This window comes from Agelaius tricolor, unplaced genomic scaffold (assembly GCF_023055355.1).
Source record: "Agelaius tricolor isolate 1412-34295 unplaced genomic scaffold, bAgeTri1.0.p SCAF_9, whole genome shotgun sequence".
NCBI lineage: Eukaryota > Metazoa > Chordata > Aves > Passeriformes > Icteridae > Agelaius > Agelaius tricolor.
Window position 1 is genome coordinate 45,319,042 of NW_027269269.1, and position 24,569 is coordinate 45,343,610.

The 24,569-nt window shown below is 37.5% G+C and overlaps 1 protein-coding gene across 6 annotated transcripts in view; it reads right to left on the bottom strand.

Annotated features, from left to right (window-relative positions):
• EPHA6 (EPH receptor A6) overlaps positions 1 to 24,569 on the bottom strand; it is a 374,179-nt gene that overhangs the window by 83,485 nt on the left and 266,125 nt on the right. For 3 of the 6 annotated variants that reach the window (XM_071433800.1, XM_071433799.1, XM_071433797.1), the window contains 6 exons: positions 24,086 to 24,133; positions 23,495 to 23,657; positions 15,023 to 15,131; positions 12,229 to 12,299; positions 10,212 to 10,337; positions 4,812 to 4,997 (listed from right to left, as the gene is read on the bottom strand). In XM_071433800.1, coding sequence (XP_071289901.1) covers positions 4,812 to 4,997; positions 10,212 to 10,337; positions 12,229 to 12,299; positions 15,023 to 15,131; positions 23,495 to 23,657; positions 24,086 to 24,133 — 703 coding nt within the window. The remainder of the gene's footprint in view (positions 1 to 4,811; positions 4,998 to 10,211; positions 10,338 to 12,228; positions 12,300 to 15,022; positions 15,132 to 23,494; positions 23,658 to 24,085; positions 24,134 to 24,569) is intronic. The other 3 variants (XM_071433802.1, XM_071433798.1, XM_071433801.1) reach the window with 1 other exon arrangement.

Here is a 24,569-nt window from a genome sequence, read left to right on the forward strand (position 1 = left end):
TTGGATGATATTTCAATAAACTGAGCTCACAAATTTGGCTAACAATGCAGGTGGTTGGTGACTGTGGGTTTTTGTGTTAATTTGATGGCCATGCCAACCCTGGATTCAATAATGTGTTGCAATATTTATCTATGAATAAGTACACAAAGGCAAATAAAGGGAGTGAGCCAAATTTAAATGTACAGCTCCACTTACTGAACAATTTATAACACAGCTGAGATCCTGCTGTTTTGTCTGTCATTATGTGCTACAACTACAATAATATTTTATTGGAAAAATTCAGTTTTATACTCAATGCCATTTAAAGTCCAGTGGCTAATATGACACACAAACAATCTCACCACCACAGTGGATTGTCCATAAAGAACATTTAAACTTTGCAGGATCATGCCTCCTGGGAGTACAATTTCACCATCCATGACCAAGGTAGGAATATGGTCAATATTGCCAAAAAAGTGACTCAATCCTTTTGTGTAGCAACAAAATATACAACATTGTGTACAATAAACACATGTACTACAAAATATGTCACCTTCTGAAATGGATTCTGAATGTTATTTAACAGGTGGGAGAAAAGAGCAACATTAAATTCATTACAATAAAGGCTCAAAGGCACAATGTCTTGGCTGAAAAAAGAAGAGTTCATTAAGTCCTAAATTTTTGGAAAAAAAAGAAAAAAAAAAGAAGAAAAATAAGTCAGATATTAAGAGCTTCATATGGTAAATTCCAGTGAAAGAGGATCAAGTTGGTGCTCTGCCTCCCTCATGGACAAGGTAAGGTGCACTGATTTTAGGGCTTTTGTTGCACTGAATGGGTTATACACAGTAATTTGAAAAGAAAATAAATGATTAAAGCTTTAAACTGATTTGAAAATGAGTGCCTGAAGATTTCAGAACTGCAATACTCTTTACAATTTGAAAGCCATGAAATCAAAACAGTGAGGAGACAATAAAGGAGTCATAAGTGTCATTCCAAAGCCAGGCTCAATGTCTGAGAATATGAGTTTACACAGAACTAGAGGTCTAGCTGCTGTCTTCATTTTTCCTCCTTTTGTAAAGGGTCTATTTCGAAAATCCTCCTAGAGAACACAAATGTATATAATGCTGTCAAAGAAAATGAATGCCTTGAAAAGATTCCTCTTGTACATGTGACGGGTACAAATCCTTCAGCAGTCAAAATTTGGAACGGAAGCAATTCCTTAGGACTGATCTCCAAGAATTGGAAGCTATTTAGGGTAGAGTTTGTGGGGGTGAGGAACAAACAGATTATGAGTGTAATAAAGCCCTTGCATGCACTGATATTTTTTATTGAACCAATACTACATAGTAGTGATTAGGTTTTGCTTTCAACTATTGTGTAAGGCACTGTAGAGCAAAACTAACTAAAGCTTCCAGTCTGGATTTCTTCCAGTATAATTACAATAGTCAGGGATCCTTTTTCATACCTTTTGTAGATATGGTTATGCAGGCTGATTTTTTTTTCTGTAGTCATAGCTTTAATTTAATTTATAAACTTTCTATGGGAAGTCTTCAACATGATGTAGAAATGAAGACACATCTTACTTCCCAAGAGCCCAGCTTTCAGTGTTGGTCACATGTGTTTGCACTGGAGAAGGAAATTATTGTTCTTATACCTGTTTATGAAATAGCAGCAGCTTGGCCACAGACATAAAACTTACTTAAGGATGCCCTGGCACACCCAAAAGAGTTCCCAAAATTATCACTGTGCTAACATGGCTTGAAAGGAAACGTGGGTGTTTTTATGAAGTGTCCAAGCATCTATGATAAATTTGTGAGGCAATCAGGCAGTGGCAAACCATGCAAGGAATGGTGTTGCTGTAACAAAACCAAACAAGAATAAAGTTTCCCCCGTGAGTTCTGGTTAGCAATACAAGTGGCACCAGATTCTGTGCCATGGTGTGTTTGCCTTGGCCCAGCAAATTGCCTTTAAATGAACTCCCTGCTAACAGAAAGCTTGTGCTACAGCAACTGTTCTGCTTACTGCCCTCTGTGATTAGGGATTGCAGCTAGGACAAATGAGAAATGAAGCCATAAGAAAAGGGAGTTAAAACTCTGTTTCAGAGCTACTTTTGAGCAGGCTTAGTTTAGCATTTCTTTCCTCCTGTACACTACATATTCCACAGCAAATTTGAAAACAGTATAATTTAAAAGTTAACATTTGCTTAGCTGGTAGCAGCAGATAAAAGCTCTCATTTGCAGTGAGCAGGCGAATTTGTTATTGCCCCAGTCAATAGCTATTGACCTGGTACACCACTTCTGCTTATTACAACCAAATCCTTTTTCTTTTTTGTTCAATAGTCAATGACACTGTAATGGAAGGCACTGCTTACAAACTGATGCAATATCTATCAGCAAGAGCTAGAAGTTAATGACTAATGGTTACACAGAGGAAAGCATGTGCTAAGAACAGCAGTACACATCTATTAATCAAATGTAGTGCATCTGATGTGCCTTTGTAGTTTAGTGGAACTGCACTGCACATCAGATAAATAGTTTCTGTTGTTATTAATCTAGGTCTCAGCACAAAACACCTTTTATTCATGCTATCAGTAAATAAATAATTTGGCTAGGACAAAGTTTTTTCTGACTTTTAGAGCACACCTTTCAGTAATAGGAAATTTGGATTCTGCAATCCTAGACTTAGTAGTTTGGCAAGGCAACTGCTCTCCTCCAAGGTGAAATCATGTTATTCTCTAAATACCCCAGATGGGGCAATATAAATGCAAGGCAACACCCTAAAGACAAGATGGGAAGAGCAGAGTGCATTTGTCCATGGCTCAGCCTGCTTCAGGCTCCTTCCTTGTGGCAGAGCAGTGCTGCACCATCCTGTCCTTTACAATTTATGTAATTTGCACTTTCTGTGCCTGGGGGTGACCTTTGCTCAGAATTCACATAGCCTATTTTCATTCTATAATTATGTCTGTATAATTGTTTTATTTTCTTTTTGATCCTGCCTAACACCAAAGTATTTTCTTTCAAAGTTCCACTACTTATTTTATATCTGAGAGATGTGTATTTTTAGACAACAGTGAATATAACAGTAACACCTGCTATTTTTATACTACCTTCAAACAAACATTACAAAACATTAATGAAGTTTGTTGACTCCTTGGTGAAAAGCAGAACTGCTACTGATAACTTTTTGGCTTACAGTTCTCTATAATCCTTCCTGTAGAACACCTAATACTCTAATATTGGAGCACTGATTTATCTGTTTTTTCTCTTTTCTGAATGCCACCTTGATTTCTCTCTAGACTGAGGTGTTGAGGTATTACAGAAAGAAAACTGACAAATATAAAGATTAAACAATCATTTCATTGCCAAGGACATTGTTATACTGTACTCCCTATGCACCATTTAATTGGATTTAAACAATGCTCCTAAACCACAACTTTTTGTGTTTTTCAGACAAGACACACCCTACAAGATCCACCATGTGGATCCCAACCAGACCTGTGATACTGATTCATAAACCAGCCCTGCTGGTGAAGACTGGAGGAATTTAATTGCTGATATGCTCAGTGTGAAGCAAGAGCTAAAGTTCACTTAAGTTCCTACACATTTACATCTCTTGACAAGATCTCCATTGCTGCTCAGCCAGCATTTACTTGTGTTCCTGCTTGCTGTCACAGAGCTGTAACTCACAGGAGAGCAGACTATGCTCTGTCTTTCCTGCAATGCAATGGGTTTTGTTAGTCTACTCACCAAACATACCTAAACCCCAATAAATTTATCCTTGCAATACTGTGTGAGGAAAGAAAAAGATCATCTTAATTTAGAACCACAGAGAGACAGATTTGAACATGGTCAAGTCATTCCACACACCTACTGAAATTCCATTCCAACAACATGAGTTCAGGAGCTAAACTTTCCTTTTTGTTCTTAATTTTCCAAACATACATTTTCATGTTGTAATGAGGTAAAACCAAGAAATATTCATAACATATTTGTTGTGTTTACTGTGATGATAAGAGGACAGTGCATTATACACACAACACTTCCCTTTAAAAGAAAAATATAAGTTCTGCAAATTACCAAACAACATGGCTTGGTTGAGACAATGATTGATTTTGAAAAGAATATACCATGAGCTTTTTAATTCATTACTGAAAAAAGTTGTCATTGAGGAAATTGCATGCATGTTAATTAGACTTCTTACTAGTTAAGTGATAACTGGATGTTTCAGCCTTTCAGAAAAGTCCATAACACCACTACACCTGCTGGATTTCAGAGGCAAGTGATCTCTATGGGCAGCTGCAACAATTATAAGGAGTAGAGCATTTCAAAGATTATTCTGGCATTTTAGTCAATCTTTGCAGTATACAACAAGCTACAAAGAGTTTAGTATTTATTTCTTCAAAATAGAAAATTCATCTCTTCTGGTACCAAAATCAGTAAATCTCAATCAAATAAATAATGACCACTTTTGCAGAAATAAGATATTTTACAAGATGACTTGACTTTATCGTTAGTTCAGTTACATTTGTGGTTTTCTCTACTTGCCCATAAGCAAACTCTCCATTCTACTTCAGAAGAACCTGTAAAGACTTCTCTTGAAGGAAGGTAATTGTTATTAAAAAATAAAAAATGAAACATACCAAACTGAAAACAGACAGGCTATGCATTTCCTATTATGATCCCAAACTTTGCAGTATTGACTGTCAATGGCTTGGAAGATTTCTGAGAACTGTAACCCATACTGAATGAGGAAATAATGTTAATTTCAATACTAAATGAGACAGAATGGAAAAGCCAGCATAAAACAATTAAGGAAAGGTATTAGTGACTTACTTTTTGTAACAACTCCTTCAAGGCGAATGATATTTGGGTGATCAAACTGTCCCATAATACTCGCCTCCCTCAGGAAATCTCTCCTCTGCCTGTCCATATAGCCACCCTTTAGAGTTTTTATGGCAACAGGGATCTCTCTTTTTCCTGGTGTCTTCAGACGTCCACTGCAAACTTCTCCAAACTCTCCTGAAACAGATCAAATATCAGTCAGCAACTCACAGTGCCTGGACAGAAGAATATTCAAGGAACTCACACATCCCATAGAAGTGGACAGAGAAGTAACTGATTGAATATTCAGATTTATGAGTGTCATCACATCCCAGAAAAACAAAATATTCAGCAGCACTTCACAAGAAATCATCACCTTTCCTCTGTGCCACAGCAGAGATCATGGCACCTTGTACTGCAAAAGGCAAACCTTCAGCCCTCCCCACTGAGACTGAACATTGGTATCAACAGGTTTGGGACATATAACTGAGGAAGGAAAACCCAACTGTCTGCAATGACACTTGGGTTTTCATTCCACTGATGACAAAATATCAATGTAAAATATCTCTTGACAGAAATATTAATATCTAGGGGTAAAATGCACTAAGACCTCTATATTGAGAAAAGCTCAGAGACTATCAGAACCCTATCCTTCAGCTACAGAAAGCATTTAAAAAGTACTTTATGCTGTTATGACCTAGAAAAGCACTTGCAAGTGATTTATTTAAATGGACTTCCACACCTACTTGAAATTAATTACATATTTCCCTGTTCAGACAGCCAAAGGCCAACAGTCTCAGCAAATCTGGAGTTGTGCAGTGAGAGGAATCTCAAAACTTTATTCCGCTGATGTTTCCCTGTCTGTGTAGGGCCTGTGAAGGATGTGTGTCACTCTGAATTCTCCTTACACATTTAATAATTCAGTTTGCATGGAATCACAACTTCCTTTGATCTTGAAGTCACACAGAAGTCATTTAGAGCCCCTACCAAACATACTTTTGGATGACTGCAGGTCAGTTTTCAATGAGTCATGATTCAGTAAAGGGAAAACAATGTTCACAGAAATATTTCAAAGCATATTTCAGTGCAGGTTGCTTTCGCAGCAAATCTAAATTTTTTGCCCCATTCATTTTGGAATCAGAACTGCTAAAAGCCAAAAAGCAAGTAATGAATAGATATATATTTAGCTGGGGATTTAGCACTCCATTGAGTACTGTCTGTATTAGTTTTCCCTAAACTTTAAGGACAGAAGTAAACAAAATAAAGGAGCTCTATTCTGTAACAGTGCATCTTCAGATATGAAGCAAATCTAGAAGAGAGGTACATTAAAGGCACAACCTTCACCTCAGAAAATTATAACTCCCTGATGTTACAGGATTACAATGGATATTGTCACAAGACTTTTATTTTATTAGGTTCTGTTGCTTTCACTAAAACAAAGCAAAGTTTTATTATCTTTAGATCCAGGAAGAGAGAGATTAAAATAACAATTTCATAGCTTGTCTTTCACTTCAATGACAGTGGCATCATCAAGTGCACGAGTACAATTAAAACATGCTGAACATAACCTCTGAATAAATTAGCAGCTTCCTAAATAGCTAAAAAAAATCAGGTGGTCCCAGGTCTTCTTTGTACAGTTCCTCCCACCAATATATTTCTACTTAATTAAAAAATATAAATTAAAGATGTGTGCAAATATAAGATATGTGGAAATATATGTTATTAGAGTGATGCTCTGGGAATCTTTTGACAAAAGGGGAAGTTGTGTGAGGATTTTCCTATATGATTTTGTCCCTTTCACCTTTCGAAGTCTCTCCTTAAAAGTTTGCTTGCCTGACTACTTGCACTGAAAAAGCAGTAGATAATTTGGACTTGTAAAGTGCTCCCATAAAAGGAAGTGATGAAACCTGAATGTTTTGCAGGAGACATGGTCTATCAATCTTCTGTTCTGTGACATGTTCAGCAGGACCAGAACACTTCTCTAAAGCCATGACCTTTTTGCATCCTGCTGGTTTTTCAAACTTAAATGCCTAAAATGAGAATTTGTTTTCCAATTTCTTTCTCTTGATGAAGCAGTGAAAAGCAAAAATACTATAGCGTTAATATCCAGATTTTCAAAGAAATTCTGAGGCCAATAAATCTGCAGAATTCCAAAATCTCATTTTAAGACTAATTTGGACAGCATAGGTTATAGAATAAACCATTTTGCTACTACAAGATTATACAAGAATATTACAGCTTCAGAATTTCATAAATAATGACATTCATCCCTCAGGGACTGTAAAAGGCTGTTACCAAGTGCTTTAAAATGAATTAAACTGAAGGAAGCAGCTGAACAACTTGCAATTCCAAGCTTTATTATCTGTACAACATCCAAAGCAGGGGAAGGAATCCCTGTTTCTTTCCCTTTTTTTTTTTTTTGGATGCATGACTTGGAAAGTGAGAAAGAAATTTCCTTCCCCTTGGATATTGGGATTGATAAACTGATGAACATAAAGACTACCAGGAGTTTTTTTGTGACATGATTTCAAACTTGATATCATCAGCTACAAAACAGACAGAAACCTAAGGTGTGTAACAACTTCTACTTCTGTTTTAGACTAGATGGAGATCAATGGTAAAATTTAAAGCATTGAATTATTTACACTGAGACTTTGACAAGATTTCATCCCACAGTAGCTTTTCTACACTTCTGTTCAGATAAAGAATTTTCAATGTTTTTAAAGTCAAAGGGGAATGGGTTCAACCAAAGGAGTTTTTCACATCTAAGAATCTCATTCTCACTGCTCAAGTTTGAAGATAAACAGGATAAATGTTGACCCTGCAGCAGCTGAGGTTCATGACTGCATGTGTAATAAGTTGAAGCTAAGAGCCAGATGTCAATGAAGTCAACATTTTTCCTTGCTCCAGGGAAAAGGCCGATCACAGCTAGAGAAAAAGATAGAGTCCACTGCCTGTTCAGTTTTAATAAAATGTAAATAATCTCTGGTTTAATAACAGAAACCTCACCCACCTTACTGTATATTATACAAAAAGGAGCTAATTTGAGCACTCTAGAAATTTAATCTGTGCAAACCACACATCCCTTTTTGCATTCAGCAGGGCATATGTGATACTGAAAGTGAAACCCCTTAAAAGACTGATGTGCAGCCTGGTATTACTGCATGGGATCAGAACAAATGTCTCACAGCACAGACAGAGGCTGCTGATAGAACTGAAAGGTCACAGCTCCAAATACAGCTCAACTCACTTCCCCATTTCAGTCTTTACACTTGTGGGAGAACTTGCAGGAGATTTAGATCATGCAAAGAATAATCCCAGTCTGCTCTGGGAAAAACTGAAGAGTTGGTCTCTTCCTTGAGTTTCAACATTTTAACAAAGGAAATAGGAGGATAATTGTAAATTTTAAGACAGACTTGATAAAGTACCTCTGGGAATTCATTCCTTGGATAGGGGCTGAACCTTAAACCAAACAGCAAGAAGAGATGGAGCAGAAAACAGTGTATGGGTGAGATATAATTGCCAAATACTTTAAAGTATAACTTGGGTACAGAGTTAGGTTGGAGTTAAGCTGAAAAAAGAAACTAATTAAAAATACTTGCCTTGAGTGTCACAGCCATCAGAACTGCAAGTAGTAAATTATCAAAAACTTTTGGACATGACTTTTTCCACTGAAAAAACAAACTGGAAACTGCTTTCAGTAGAAGAACAGTTTTAAAAATGTCATGACCAGAAATGCTGGATTTTTTTTTTCAACTATTTGTGATTTTCCACTTTGGCAGTTTCAGAATGAAATCTTTTGGTTCTTGAAAGGAAATAATTTTTGTTTGAAAAATTAAAGTTGCAGAAATTAAAAATGAGAATTAATGGCCAGAATAAAATGTTAAACCACAACAAATTTAAAAGTGAATCTCTTAACTGACTTGTTAAAAGAGAAGATGCTGATTTTTGGTTTCACTTAGGTGAAAATTGTAAAAATCTTTTAGAAGTAATTCTCTTGTGATAAGAAATCATTTTTTTATCCAATTGAAATGTGTAGTACAGAATTAGAGAGAATGCACAGAGATCTTTAGGACTGCTGAGAATTATACTGATGTTATGTCCCTAAGCAGCTACTGAAGAATTGTGTGGGAATTTGTACTCTCCCTGCCTCAGCCATGGTATGTAACCTGTATCTTGTATGCAACCTGTATCTTGTATGCATGGAAATGGGTTTAAATTGCATTGCAACCTGTTTGCAAGTCCTGTTAGGTGGGTATTGTTGAAGTTGAAAAATTACCTATGTAATTTTAGAAAATAAAAACCATAAAAATAAAATCCATAAAAGTAAAATATGTCAAAGAATATACTTCCATGCATACAAGAAAGCAGAGAGAGAAGCTGAGAGAAGAGTTTTCATAAATGAACTAAACTGAGATTAAGGACACAATTTTAATCTGAACTAAAACAATTAATCCGTGTCTGTTGTATTCAACTGAAATCAGCAGTTACACAGATGTGGAATGTAGCTCAATCTGCTTTATAATCTAAAAAAAATCAATATTTATAGTGTGTCTGAAGAAAGGGAAGAAATAGAAGAAAGCAAACTCAATTTTCTCTGCAGAAGTCAGCCCTCTGGGGGCTCTCCCAGGCTCATGATTCCAGAGGTGCAGAGCTCCAGCTGCAGATGATGTGGCCTCAGTAATCAGGTAAACTGGGGTACTCCAGCACTATGGACAGCAACGTGAAACAGAATTTTCTCTTTTACTTTCTCTCTCCTGTCTGCTACCAGACCTGGTTTTATTTCTGTAGGATTTTTGCACAACATTTTCTACTGCATAAAGCACTTCTTAGCAACACTGGGGATATTTCCATGGTTATCAGTGCAGTAATATATCATTAAATGAGGGGTTTAAACTGAAAAATACCCTTCCTTTCTAAAGTGACTAAGACATATGAAACCATATAAAAAAAAAAGGATTACAAAGCATCCTCTTTCATTCTGTCTACATCTTATCAACAGATCTTCCTCTTTTCCCTCTCTGCCAGGGATCCTTCTCCAGACAGAAAAGCCTATCCCAAGCTAGCCTCTCCTTTTCCTCCCTTATAACTCCTCAAGTTTTCTATTTGAGAAAAAGTTTTTCTCAGTCTTCTATATTCAGAACTTATATCCCCATAGAAAGAGATTCTGATCTAATTTCACCCTCAGTGACTGAGAATACATGACAATAACTATGGCACATGCTGTGTGACACACTGTTTTAAATATATTTGGAAAACAAAACAAAACAAAACAAAACAAAGAAATACCCAACAAACCAGGCAAAAAAATCAATCCTACACAAAAAACTGATAATGAATTGATTTCCTAAAGCTTATGAAAAGCAGTATTGCCATGCCTAGAGATTTTTTTTACAGTAGGGATAGTTTTACCTGCCCCAATGACTCTTTCAATACGAATTCTGGAAGGATCAATCTCCTTGGCAAACTCATGGACAGCAAGAGATGGATCTTCATAAGTGTCTGGATCTATGTATGTTTTGAGTCCTGGGAAATGTACTGCAAGAAAGAGAGAATAAGAGGAATCAGGAACTCCTTGACATTCATGCATTGCAACGATAGTTTTCTTTTTTTCTTTCTTTTTTTTTTTTCATTAGATAATTGAAAGGACTGAAAATAATATCTTCCAGGCTTAAAATTTCAGAAGCCAACAGAAGAAGCTGATCACTTGAAAAAGGGTCTGCAGAGACAGCAAGTGAGGGCTCAATAACATGGGGAAAAGCATGGCCTCAAAACAACAGTGATTATTGCCAAAGCAGTTTATCTTCCCCTTTGCTGCTCCTTGGGCAATTGAGGCAATCTGTCCTTTACTTTGAAAACAGTTGTTTCTAGCTCTCTCCTTTCATTTAGGAGTAGATGGCTGAACATCCTGTTTTGCCAAACAGGTCAAATCTTTGAGTTCCTTTTCTCTAAGGATGAGTCCTGGAGGGCTGTGCTGCTTTGTTCTCTTCTGATCAGCTGGAACAGCCAGAGAGCCAGGTGCAAGATGACAAAAATATCCAAATCCATTTTCAAGATAATTTCTGTCTGTTTCCTTGGAGATGGCCATGGCAGTAGTGGGTTAGTGCCAGATTGCTTTGGCAGGCTCCAACAAGCTGTCATTTTCTGGCATGGCTGATATCCCTTGTGTTCCTGAGTATAGCATGTTCAAGAACTTGTGTTGTTTCTTCTGGACTATCTGTGTGGGAATTCTTTTAGGCTCCTGCCATATCGTGATTAAGTTCTGGAAAACTCAAGTTGATGCTAATAATCTATCAATTTATAAGGACAAAGAGAGGCATCTGCAGCTGGGTCCAGAGAATCCTTTTAAAAAGAATGAAGCATTTCTCAGCCTTCTTTCTCCTGTCAGTTAATAGCTGAGTCTAAAACAGTAATTCCTCTTTATTCTTGGTTCTGTGGAGCACATATATGAGTAGAGACTTGCCCCCTCCAGTGTGATGCTGAGATCACTACAAATGAATGGGAAGGCTCTGAGATGAAGCTTTGTGTCAACATGAAATACAGTCATCATTTACCCTGGCCTGAAAGACACTGAGTGAGGCTTTTTTCAAATTCACTCATGGTCTCAAAAGCATATATCAAACTCTCCAGGAGGAGGGTTTTTGTCTTCTTTTATTTCTGGTCATGCTTGGAAACAAATGACAAAACCATCTTCCTAGGCAGTATACTTTATGGGCAAATGTGCCCTTTTCCTTGACAGAAAGAGACACTTGGCTTGATATAGTGGTGTCACCTGAAAAAATATTTTACTTCTGGTAACTTCTGTGTTGATCATAGCATTTCCAGAGATGTTATCAAAATGATGAAAGAATAAAATCTGATACCCTTTGTGCAATACACTTTGAATAAAAAAACCAAAACACATTTAAATTGCTACTCTAACAAGAAACAATAAGGTAACTAATTTAAAGTAGGTAGGTAAACTAAGCTATATAAACTAATTATTGCCCATGAGAGATCACCAGGATTTCCTCTCACTGTACTGATCAGTGAGCAGGAACATGAGGGAAGACAACCCATTCCACTTCTTATTTCTTGGGTGGCTGGAAGAATAGATCCCTAAATCCAAAGAGAACTAGATACAAGTAAGTCATACAGTCACCAGGAGAGGAATTTTGAGGCAGAAATCCAATACTCAGAACAACTGAGAATTGAAAGAAATAAACCTGAAAATCTGCTAAATACTATTAGCTGAATACAAAAAAAAAACCCCTTTACTAACAGATTTAAGTGAAATTGCAAACAAAAATAAAGACCGTTGATGATGCAGATAATAAGAAACTACTCAAACAACCAGATTAAAACACCAAGGGCAAAAGTTGTTCAGGAAATAGTGGACTGCCTTCATTTAAAACATGATATAGATATTACATAGCGTTGAACTACTTACAGTGTCCATTTTGCAAATGAGCCCTTCTTTTCTCCTCAGATTTCATTTTGGCCTTTATGTACCACTGGCATCTTTTAAGAAAAACAAACGAGGTTTTAAATAAAATACTTGCCATGAATAAAACAGATGTACACTGAGTTTTTATCTGCAATTTTATGAAAGCCAAGTTCTTTGCATTTGGAATATATATATTTACTTATGAATCTAAATACATGATGAACTACAAATAGATTATATACAAAGAAAAACAAATAATGTTTGAATGATTAGCATGACCACCTGAGTTTAAGTTAGATGTAATACTTTTTTTTAATGTTTGACTCCTCCAAAGAATTCTGATACTTCAATAAATTATTACTTTCCTGCATTTGTGTTTGCATACATAGGCCTGTAGTAATTAAACCTTTTCCCATTAACTTCCATATACAGTGGGTAAAATACCCTCTCATTTTCTTCATAACAGAATTATAATGACTTCACTATGTTTCATGAAAAAAGGAAAATATTTTTTTCACATCAGGCCCCCTTTTTTCTCTTTTGCTGAGTGGCTCTGGTAGTCTGAGCTGCTGAACACTACCTACCTGCAGGTCTGATAATGCTGATTTAGGGGGTCACATGGCAGGACCAACTGTTACAGTCAAGAAAAAACAAAATATTTGCTCTTGGTCTTAAAGCTCTTTCTCACTCACTGAGCAGCCTAAAAATTACTGTTTAGAGGGAAATCTTTTGGTTTAAGGGAAAGCAAAGGGTTGTTGAGGCTGTGATGCCTGTGGAGAACAGCAGTGCCTGTGGACGTTTGTAACATTAACAGCATTCCTCTGTGTGAACATTAACAGCATTATAAAATTAAAAAAAAAATTACAGCCAGTAAATCTATTGTGTGAAGATCTTTGAGGAATAAGTGAACACACCCACCTCATTTCAGTGGTTTGTTTAAACTGCTGAAACACAGCAGGAGCAGTCACAAGTTCATTCACTGCTACACAGTTGATGAGGAGGAAATTAAGGGCAGAAACTCCTGAAGCTAGTGTGCCCTTGAGGAGGGAATGCAAACCACTGGATTCTCAGACTCTGTGGAAACCTTGAGATTGAACACCAGTTGCTGGGACTCCCTAAGGATGCCAGTGTCACTTTTAGGACCTGAACAAGTGGTCTGTAGGGTGCCACCTGTCCAGAGCCCTAAACACAAGTTCTTACACTCCAAATGCTTGCCCAAGGGAAGCAGGCAAAAAACCCAAGACTTTAACCTTACCCAACCCTCCTAAACTTCTATGTGGCCCCAAAGTTTGACTACGGAAGCCAGTGATAAATCACCAGTGGAGGAGTCTCCTCATTCTCTGCTCATGTTGGCTGCAGAACAATGGAAGATAAGGCTAAATTGGCCTGAGCTTTAACATCCAGTTTCCTGAAACTGAGCCAAGACCCCAGTCCTGTGTCTTGAAGCCTCTGTTGCTTTCATATTCCTGTCTGCAATTGACAGCCCTGCTTCCTGCTTGCTCCTGATGGATAATGACCCAGCACAGTGCAGAGGCAGGTGCTCATTTCACCCAGCCTCTCCACTCTGAATAGGCTCATCAGCAGCCCTGAGACTTGACAGCTCATCAAATTGTTAATTCTAAACAGTGAAGCAGAGCACATCTGTAGGGTACCAGTGCCATTTTTCATGCTGAAATTTGCCTCCAGTCCTAGAGTAAATTGAGTATTTATTCAAAATTTCCTTGCTCTGTCTTCTGTGGAACATGCTCTTATCACTGCATTTAAGCAGCACTTCAAAATGAATTCCTATCTTACATAATTGAAATGGTCCCATTGAGTAAGACAGTAGAAAGCTAAGAGAATCTCTGATATTCTTAACAGTAGAAAACAGGAGGAAGAAACACAGAAAGAAACCCATTTCCATTTTTTTTCTATTCCCAAGTTTAGTGATTTTTTTTCTAAAGGAAGTGTTTGAACTGTTTCAGGATTTCACAAATGGATTCCACACAATCATTGTCTCTGGAAATTTGTCTCTGTCTAAATGATTCCTCTCTCTTCTAAAAGATCCTACTGCTTGTCACCTTCTGTAGTAATAGCAGGAATATTTACTCAGCCTCTAAGATTATCTAAGGCCACAATATGTTCCAAGGTTAATTGCTGCTCTCATTACCTTCACCAGAGCATTAGATTTAACTGGTTTTATTATTTAGCAGAGAGAGCATTAATTCACATAATGGCAGCTACTGCAGTGCCATATTTAGGGTATTGCTGGAGTATTGTAAAAAACCTCTGGCCTGCACTGATAGAACTTCACTTTGTGTTCAAACTAGAGGTAATACTATACCAACAAAACAGATGTGTAATTACAAATCTAAAAGTGCAGCCCCCTCTATTGATATCTGAGTAGTGCACTCTCTAAAGTTTTGCAATTGACAGTTATGAGATTTTATAAAATACACTGTGGGGATTTTTCCCTTCTTTTCTTCTTTTTTTTTTCTTTTCCATGTAATGTCAGAGCCTTGAGGATGCAGCAGGTATACTGCATTTTTAAATTATCACTCTGCAGGCAAGAGGTCCAGAAACTTATTTCTAAATACCCATACTACTTCTTGATTTCACATAATTTCTTATCTTCCCAAACTGTGTCTTTATGAAAAACCACACTTAAAAAAGAACTGGATGACTAGTGCTGAACAAAGAGGATATCCCACTTTGTCTAACCCTAATTTTAGCTCTGAAAATGCGGTTTAATGACTTGAATATTATTCTTAAATTCTTAATTTTAGATGGGACTATATGAGAACAGTGTTTTAATTACCTGCCAGTGATGAGGAAGAACAAGGTGAGGATGACCAGCAGAGTGAATCCACCCACAGCAGCAGTGGCAATTACAAGAATCTGTCCCTGCTCTGCAGCCATATCAGAAGCTGAAAGAGAAGCACAGAGAAAAGGGGTTGATGCTCCATCCATCACCCAGGGATTTTGCAGAATGGCTGAAATAATTTCAATGGTCAAATGTTGCAATTTGTTTTTAATGTTTTCCTCAGTGTTTAGCAAGGGCATCACATGCAAATGTGTCTGTGAAGTGAGAAACCATAATCTATATCCCAGCTAGGATGGGGGGGAGATGATGTTTGCAGGTTTCTAAAAGGAGGATTTGCCACTATCAGACACTTGCAATTTACTAAAGTTTGAATATGACAGGATTTTGGACACAAAATTGTATTTTCCTCCTTAGCTTATCTCAATCCTGCACCTAATTCAGAAGTTCTCTCCATCCCCCTGTCCCAGTGAAGTCAGCAGCAGTGCTGGGTATGTGAAGATACTAAACTGGGGTCAGGAGGAAGCAAAACAAAACCCCCACACCTAATTTGTAGCTTCACACATTCCTCAGCATGTCTGGTGTTCAGTTTCATTGTCACAAAATACATATAGTTTATCATAACATGCTTTGGTGATTAGCAACACTGTCGTTGACAAAAAAAAAATTCTTATGCCTCTTGTTTTTCTCTGTTTTTTGTAGGATGTTTAGGAGCTAAAAAAGATCACCTGAAATTATCCAGTCACTGGAGACTTCCTAAATTTGTTAATTTATTGTGTGTAATATTAAATTTTTACACTGAGTATTTACCTACTTACAGTCCAGGTGGTCCTCACTGTCCAAATATTACATGAGCAGAAAAAGAATTAGGCTCATTTTTTTTCTCTATCTCCCGTCCTGTGACTCCAAAGTTTTATTTGTTAAACTCTGTTCCACTTGAACATTTGCACCACATGACATTTACCCAATTCTTACTATTTCCATGGGAAATAAAACATTGTATTGAAAGAAGAATAAATAATTCAATTCAATAATTTCTGAAAACAGAAGTAAATACAGAAAAGGGAATAATTTTTACATCAGGGAAGCAACTTTGATTTGGTAAACTTGCAAACAATTCAATAAGCAAAATCTTCAGCTTTCTAGGCATCAGGTGATTAAAGCTTAGGAAAATCACCTAGGCTGCTGTCTAGAGAGCTCAGCAGGTGATATTCTCTCCCTTTGCAGCTGATGAAGCTCAATGCAATGCTCACATTGCTACCCAAAGCCTCATAAAACACTGTTTCCTAGAAAAGCATTTGGCTTCTGAACAAGATTTGTGTGTGGCTTAAAAACTCATGGTGTAAACTGGCTTTGTAAGAGTAATTTTCAGCAAAACCAACTTTTTAGGTTTCTGCCATTAGGTTTCTGTCCAAATAATACGATGGAAGCATGCACAGGCAGTAAATTACAAGGGATTCTGTGGCCAGACAAGTTAAATATACACAGCTTCCAAGAAATAATGGAGCAAATATTGACTGAATAGTTAAATGATATCTAGTGATGTTATGGCAGTGGATTCCAGCTCTTGTGTTACCTTCCACAGGCTCAGGTTTAGTTGGGAAAATGCAACATAAGAAATATCATGCCACACAAGTAACAATGCCAGTGCTGAATGCAATTTTCAGACTAGTGGGAGTTGTGTTAAATGTGGCAAAGATTATTAAAGTCAGGCATGGTTTGAAGTTGTACATGGAGGAGGTTTCAGAGGAATCTTTCCTGCCCATCTCTGCAGTGGAGAGGACAAACTGCAGCTCTCCTTTTGTTTCTAATAGGAAGATGTGTGCAAAAATAGTGAATTTGGCAGGAGGAAAGCAAAACACAAGTACAAAATTAGAAGCAAAATTTGTCAAAAGACAAATGAACAGTGATTTTTTTCAACAGACACTCACTGCCAAAGCAACAACCCAGGAACCTTCCTGGTGCAAATGTAGGGGCTGATTCCATGGCCCAAAGAAGCACGTGCAGCTACCAAGATGAAGATGTATCCTGGATCATTTCTGGATGGAGATGCTCTTTTTTTGTGTTCTAGCTAAAACAGAATCCAATCCACCCATTTAATAACATACATTTTTCTATGAGGAACCAAAGTCACATTAATGAAGGGGAGAAATTCAGACTGATTTATGTTCTTTCTGCCTGTAAACAATACAGATTTTTAGCTGAGACTGTACCGACTTGATAATTCTGTTTCTCTTGTTTGTAATTTAGAGGCCAGAGTTGAGGATTTTTTTTTCATGTAGTTAAATCACTACAAGGAGTTTTCAAGCCTGAAACTTCCAGATGACCTTAATTTACCTGTCAGATAAAAATGTCAAATGACAGACAAGAATAATTGGAAAATGTGGATTTGTTAAAAACTCACAGAGAGGCTGGTAAGGCAAAATGATGGAAATATTTGTACACAGACTTATCACATACAGGTAAAAGGTTCCACAAAAAACTATTTAGGCAGTGAGAAGACAGTAATCAGGGACTCTCAATACCTAGAATTTTTACAGCATTTTACCATTCTAAATTAAATTCTATGTGTCTCTCAACCTCTCAGCTCTTTTCTCATTTCTCCAGTTTCTCTTTTGGTGAAGTTGTAAATACTAAGAGCATTATTTGTTTCTGTTGTGCATGTTCTTGAATATTTTTGTCACTTCCTGGTTTTCCTTTCTAATTTTTTTCTGGGTATACTGGTCTATGACCCTGTGTTTCTCCTCAGAACTTCTTGATCATGCAAGACAAAAAACCACAGTTTAAAAAACAACTTTTTCAGGCTGCAAAGCCAAGCAAGTTCCTGCAACTTCATTTCATCCCTTCGTGTGTACATATGAGAATGCTGCATCTAATCACAGAAGTATACAGCATTTTTTTCCAGAATCTCATGTTGGACAACATGGCCAGCATTCCTATAGATAAAACCAGTATTTTGTTGTCTCTACACTGTACAGGGCACCTGAACTTTATAATAAACCATGAGCAGAGCTAAGGGAGCTTAGCACCCTTCTAATTGGGCTGACTGCTTAGTCTGGATCTATTTTTCATTCTGTCTACCTGTCTGCTAAGTGAGTTCACTCGGACAGAAAACACTTAAAAACGAGTAGTTAAGACAAGAAAAGGGAGAATTTATGACTTATCTGAGATGTTTCAGTAGTATACTGCAATTTTTGGGTGGCAAAATTCTTCAAGTACATTTTACCTGCTACTGATGTGATTAGTCCAAGTGATTTTAAAACTGCAGCATGGATTATATATACACCCAGGAGCTTATATCCAGACAAACTCCTCACTGCCATTGCTCTTCATGCTTAACTCATGCTATATGCCTGAAATGATGCTTGAAGTTTCTAATTGCATTGTTCCAGCTTCCTTGCTCAACACCATGCCCAGAAATCCTTTCTGCATCCAGCCTGGTGTCAGTTCTGTCCCTACAATCCACTTTTTACATCCATGCCCTGTCTCATCTTCTCTCTACCTTCTTCATCCAAATGTATGGAGGAGGAGCTGCACCTTCCCTGCCCTGTGGGCTGAAGGGAAATAGCCCAAGGCTTCCTCTTTTCCTCACTGGGCACACTGGAAGAAATGGTGCAGATGTTTTATTCACAGTGCAAGAGGCTGAAAACCAGAGAGAATCTTTCAGCTCTGCTCTTTCTTTGAGCAAATTTCTCCAAAACATTTTACAAGTTGGTGTATTTGGTATGAAAGAGCTGGAAGCCCTAATGACAGATCACTTCTGTCTCTCAGCTACATCCCTTGCCTACTTCAATTTGACATCAATCAGGCATCAGGCCCTCCAGCAGACTGAAAGATAAAAAAGTGACAGAAAGACAGCCAGACTGATAACAGTGAGCAGCTGTAAGACAGATAAGTGTGGACAGTGAGCACTGGAGCTCTAATAGACAGGAACAGGCTGTCAGGGGGATTTGCAAGGCATTGTAAACAACAGTGCTTAAGAACAACAGGTAAGAAAAACATAAAGTCTCATTAGGGCAACCTTTACATTTTCACAAGTGCAAATGTAGTTCCTGTGCAGTTCCTGTGATACAGTGAGCTGATGGGCTCCAGTCAAAGGGGAAATGAGAAGGCAAAGGAAAGGTGAACTTAAAAGGGACTGTCACTAGCATAAGAATGTAAAACTTTTTGGTGTCTATTCACTTGAAAAGCTTTCTTCCAAGTGTTTTCCCCTAATATCCAGGTCCTGGCCAGTGGATACATGGAAAGCCTGTGCAGGCAGTTTGAGAAATGAACGAGGATGTTGCTCTTGTTTAGGAAATGCAGAGGAAGAGTGAAGTCTGGGTTTTCTGGACACATGCAGTGGTGCAATCAGATAGACCAAAATAAAATGTGAAGAACAAATGGCTAAAAGTATTAAACACAGCAAGGAAATAATTAAAGACTCAATGAGACATTCTTTGCTATCCAATGCTGACTAGTACTGAATGAACAGTAGGACAAGAGGTGGGGAGACATCTAGCAAGAAGTTTCTAAATATGAGATATGTGTCATCTGATTTGTTTTGCTCCAACAAGGAATTCAATTTACTATTGTCAAAACATTAAAAATCATAAAAAATCCGAGAAAATTCAATTTTGCAATAGATTTTCTAAAAATACTTAGGATAGCTTCTCTGTCATGGCATGAACCAGAGCATGTGCTTAAACCAGTAATGGACATGCACAGGAATCAATGATTCAGGACCCTTTTCTTGAGCTTTGGAGTTCTGGAAAGAATGGAGTCACATCTGGTGGCAAACCCAAAATAGCCTGATTTGAGGATTAAAAGTTAGAGTTTGTGGATGTAGGAAGAGGGAAAAGAATGTGAAAATTCAGCAGAATTTTCTGGCAATACACAAAACTCACCACCTGAGACTATGGTAAAAAAATTAAAGTTATTGATCCATCAAGACTGCAGTTTCAGCTAATTATTTTTTCACAGTCTTCAACTTCATAAAACACCTAATCAGATATTCCATTAACATTTCTGAAATGATTAGGGTTTTATTGTTAATAATTTAAAGTATACAAAGTCTGTATTGCTTTTGGATTAAATATCATCATGTGCTTACATTTATTACTCTGTTCAGCCCAAGCACAAGAACACAGTGCATAAATGTTACTTTGTCCCTTAGGTCCCTTCCAGAACAAGCCAACCATTCCACTTGCAGATTATTTTTTCCTAATGATGAGAAAGCCAAGAAGGAAAATACCCTTGGTTTTAGAACAAGCCCTGCTTTGGCATGAAAACTGCCTAAAAGCTGTAAATTGTCCAATATTTTACAAATTCCTCTGGGCAAAAGGACTTCTGAGGTAATGTAAATAAAAAACTTCTCTAGAAAAAAAAAAGGTTTGAATCGTTAATTAAAAAAAAGAACCCAACAAAACCAATCAACCAAAAAGGTATTCCAAAACCAGCTGGTTAGAAGAGGGGGGAAAAAAAACCCAGAGTGGTTACAGTCAGAGATTAAAGCATCTCTGCCCTAGGAAAAATGTTTTTCTTAATTGTCAGAACACATTTCATTCTCTGTTAGGAAGGAGCAGAGTGTTTCTGTGGTGACTCAGATAGCTGGTAATTCTGACAGATAAAAGCAGGAGCTACAAGTGAGGTTTATGCTCCAATTTAAAGCCCCAGCAGTGGCAGCTGTGTGTGTGCTGGAGTGTATGAAAACCTGCCAGCTTTGCTACAAGTGCTTTGCCTGTAAGGTGCTGAAACAGAGACTGAATAAAATGGCAACAAGAAACAAAGTCACAAGTGGTGGTTGCTGTGCTTTGGAAAGGTTTCACATTTCCCAGGTGCAGCCTCTGGGCTTTATGAGGGGGAGAGATGCCCACTAGAATCCATTCATCCATCCTCCCTTGAGGAGAATTTTTCTGACTATCCTCGGTAGCTCAATTTCCTATCAAAAAGAAAATACAAATTTTACTCTTATGGATGCTCCACTTGTTTGTCTTTGCAGCAGGGAGGAGAGTTCACAACAGAGCTCCCCAAGGTGTGGCTGCCTCAGTCTGTGGGTCAGTAAGTGAGGGTGCTTCCCAAAATCCACACCACCATTAATAACTAACTTCTTCCACTACTACTGCAGATTTGGTTTTCTCTCTCCCTCATGCACCACCTTTAGCAATCCCACCAAAATGTTTTAGCGTTTTCCTGGTAATGATGTATCTATTTTATCCTTTATAACTTAATAACTGAAGTGACACAGGTAGTGTTTCACCCAGGACACTGTCCTGCCAAAGGACAGTGTGTTTTAGGACATTGATGTACACATCTCACAGCTGATCAATCATTAATTTTCTATAATTAGGTTACTAAATAAAAAACCTTAAATTTTGATTGCTTGCTTTAGCACCATCTATTAACAAATTCTGTCAACATTCAAGCAGAGTAACTGGAATAACCTTGGATGTTTACTTGCATCTGGTCTGGGAATTAATTCTTCTCTGCTGTAAAATATTCAATTGGCAAAGAGCTGGAAAATTTTACAATCTAAGGCAAATTAAGAAGGATTTTTATTCAACACGATTTAAATTTTTTTTATTATTTTCATTAGAGTGTTGGTTGATAAATTCTCTTTTCACAACACAGACTTTTAAAACACTATATTCTTCCCAGCCTTCTCATGAAAATGCTACTTTTGAGTTAATACAAATCTAATTGAAAGTCCACAAAAAGTAATTGCAAAAGTGGAATTTTCATTAAGTGACTTGTTTCTAGTGAGGAGGGTTGGAGACAGTTGCAATAGTCTGTCTTGGCCTAATATTATTTGCTTTCTTTCAGAAAAATTGAGAAAAACGTATATTTAAAAAATCAGAAAATTTTCAGCTGAGCTACCCACTGCCAGAATAATAAACGATGACGAGAGATTCCTACACAGCTGGAGTAGGAATGGTTTGTAAGACAGATGCAGGTCAGCAAGGGCAAATTAACATTTATGGGTACTGACAGAACCAAGCAGCCCAAATCTCAACACAACTCTCCCAAATCTCTCTGTGTAAATGTTACTCAGTATCTTGAAATACTGACAAAACCATTGCTGTATTCTATTTATTCAGCTATGTGAAACCAGGTACTAGTTTAGGCAGCAAGTGCTTAGACACAGAAGTAAAAGAAAACAGAATTATCGAGAGATAAACTGTGTTAGGTCTGTTGATGGCATCATAAACAGATTTATTTTCCCAGTTTATTTCAGTATCAGGTTCAGCTTTGATGTTATACTGAAAAATGACATTAAAATTAAGCTTACCATGCAGCCAGCTGCATCAGTGCACTGAGAAGGAGAGATGGAGGCCAGGATGGAGTAAGGGGAATGTCACTCCCAGGAGATTCCCTCAATACCAATGAAGGAAATGTCACTGGAGCCACAGTCTTCCTGATTTAGATGGGCAAGTGACATTTTCACAATGTGAAACCTCATAGAGGTTCAAATACTATTTTATTTTACATGAATTAAGCCTTGTATTTGTTGCACCAGAAGATACAGACAAGATCTACTGAAATTCTTGAAAGCACCCAAGTGCTCAACTCCTATTCAAACCAATTGGCTTAAGTACCCAGCAAATTTTAAAAAGGCCAATTAGGCATTAAGCACTTGGAAATCTATCCCTGATTGATTTTTGAAATAGAAGTTAAGAAGCAATAAAAATGAAACACAAATCCCTGGGTGCTCTTAGAAGCACTTACATAGTTCTGAGTCTGTACATTAGATTAAACAACTTGAATTCTAAAACACTAATGAAAAACATGGTATACATAATTGGCTAATTAAAGTAATATAATTAATGAGTGTTTTAATGTTGCATCTACTACACTAATTTCCTCTCAAGTACATGTAAATACCTTTTTCTATGTTTCTTTGAACATGGTGGACAACACATGACAAATATAAAATTGTTCAGAGCATGAACATCACACATGAAGCCTTTTTGCATATTTTGTAGGAACAGGAAGGCTTCTTGCTTCTTAATGCCAAATTTAGTAGGTTTACTCGTTGATGGAAACGCATATACAAGTTTTCAGGTTTTTTTAGTGGAGTCTGGGAGCACTGACAACTTCAGGGTGAAGAGTCCATCACTGGGAGCTTGTGTGGAGCTGCTGGACTTAGGGAAAGCCTGGCTAAGGGTATTTCTAGATGTCAAGAGGCAAGACTTCTGTAAGGAAAGAAAGGATCAGAGAATCCTAGAGCATCTTAGCTTGGAAGGGACCCACAAGGAAATTTTATGGAAGAGAACATTCCTTCAGCTGCAGCATTGGGCAAACATTTCTATGTGTTGTTGTAAATCCAGAACTGTGAGTCTGAGGCTTGTTTTTTATCACCTAGCACTGCCATTTTGTGATAAACAAATGGTATGGGTTCAGCCATTCAAACTCCCAATGTCTCATTGGTTTAAAATTAGTTGCTACTTCAGTTGTATTTATTTTTACTTTTTTCCCTTCAGTGAAACTTACTTTCATCTCCAGTTTCAAATTCAAACTTCTGGCTATAGCCGCTGTATCCTGCTGCCGTCCTGACTCTGATATGAAATATATACTTGGTGGCTGGCTTGAGACCTGTGATGATAACACTTGGAGCCTTGGACCTTGTGGAGGAATAGCTGAGCTGCTCATGCTCCTGAGGGACAAAAGAGGGAAGAAATGATATCAAGTTGAGTTGAGCAATCTTTGCAAAAATGATATAACAGAACTGAAGCTCCATATTCTTCTCATGAATGTAAAATATGTTTATAAAAGGAGGTGCAGATATGGATTTCTGTACTTTGGTTCTGTGCTATAAGTCAGAATGTATGATATGGCCTTGACTTTTAGGTTTCAGGTTTTTTTGTCTTTAACCCTGCATACAGACATGTTTTTGTGACTTGGGTTAGCAACCAACCCAACCATACTCAAACCAGCATGAATTACTACAAGACTACATTCACAGAAGAATGGCAACTAGAATGGAAGCTCATTATTTTTGCACAATGGACAAACTAGGAGGTCAGGAAACACTACCAAGCTGCAAAATAAAGATGTGGGAGTATTCAAATACCCGCTACTCACTTCTACCCGCAGGTAGTGCCAAAATGCCGGCGCTATCCGTGGGTAGACCTGTGGGTAAAAGAAAATAGGAATTAACTTTTTCTTTAAAGCCTGTCAACTTTGAGCATGGTTCAACTGCTTCACTGCTGCTGAGCTCAATGTCTCTTTCCAGGTAGCTGTAATGTAGTCATACATGAAATTCACTTTGAAACTCTATAAGGAGAAATACTCTGTGAAAAAGTCCCCTGTTAATCTCCTGGCAGTTGTTCCCAGGCAGCTGCTGAGAATTCCTGAGTCTCACAGAGATCCCTGAGAATTATGGGCTCTGGGAATTACCACTGCAGACCAGCTGCTCCAGTATGGAGACCAGAAACATCAATTTCTGTGCTTTAACTGAGTGCTGCTTTGCTAGACAGGTCTTGGATGATGCTTTTACATGAGAGGATGACTTGGAAGAAGAACATTTATTCCCTGTCATTAGTTACTTGATAAACCAGTAATCTGT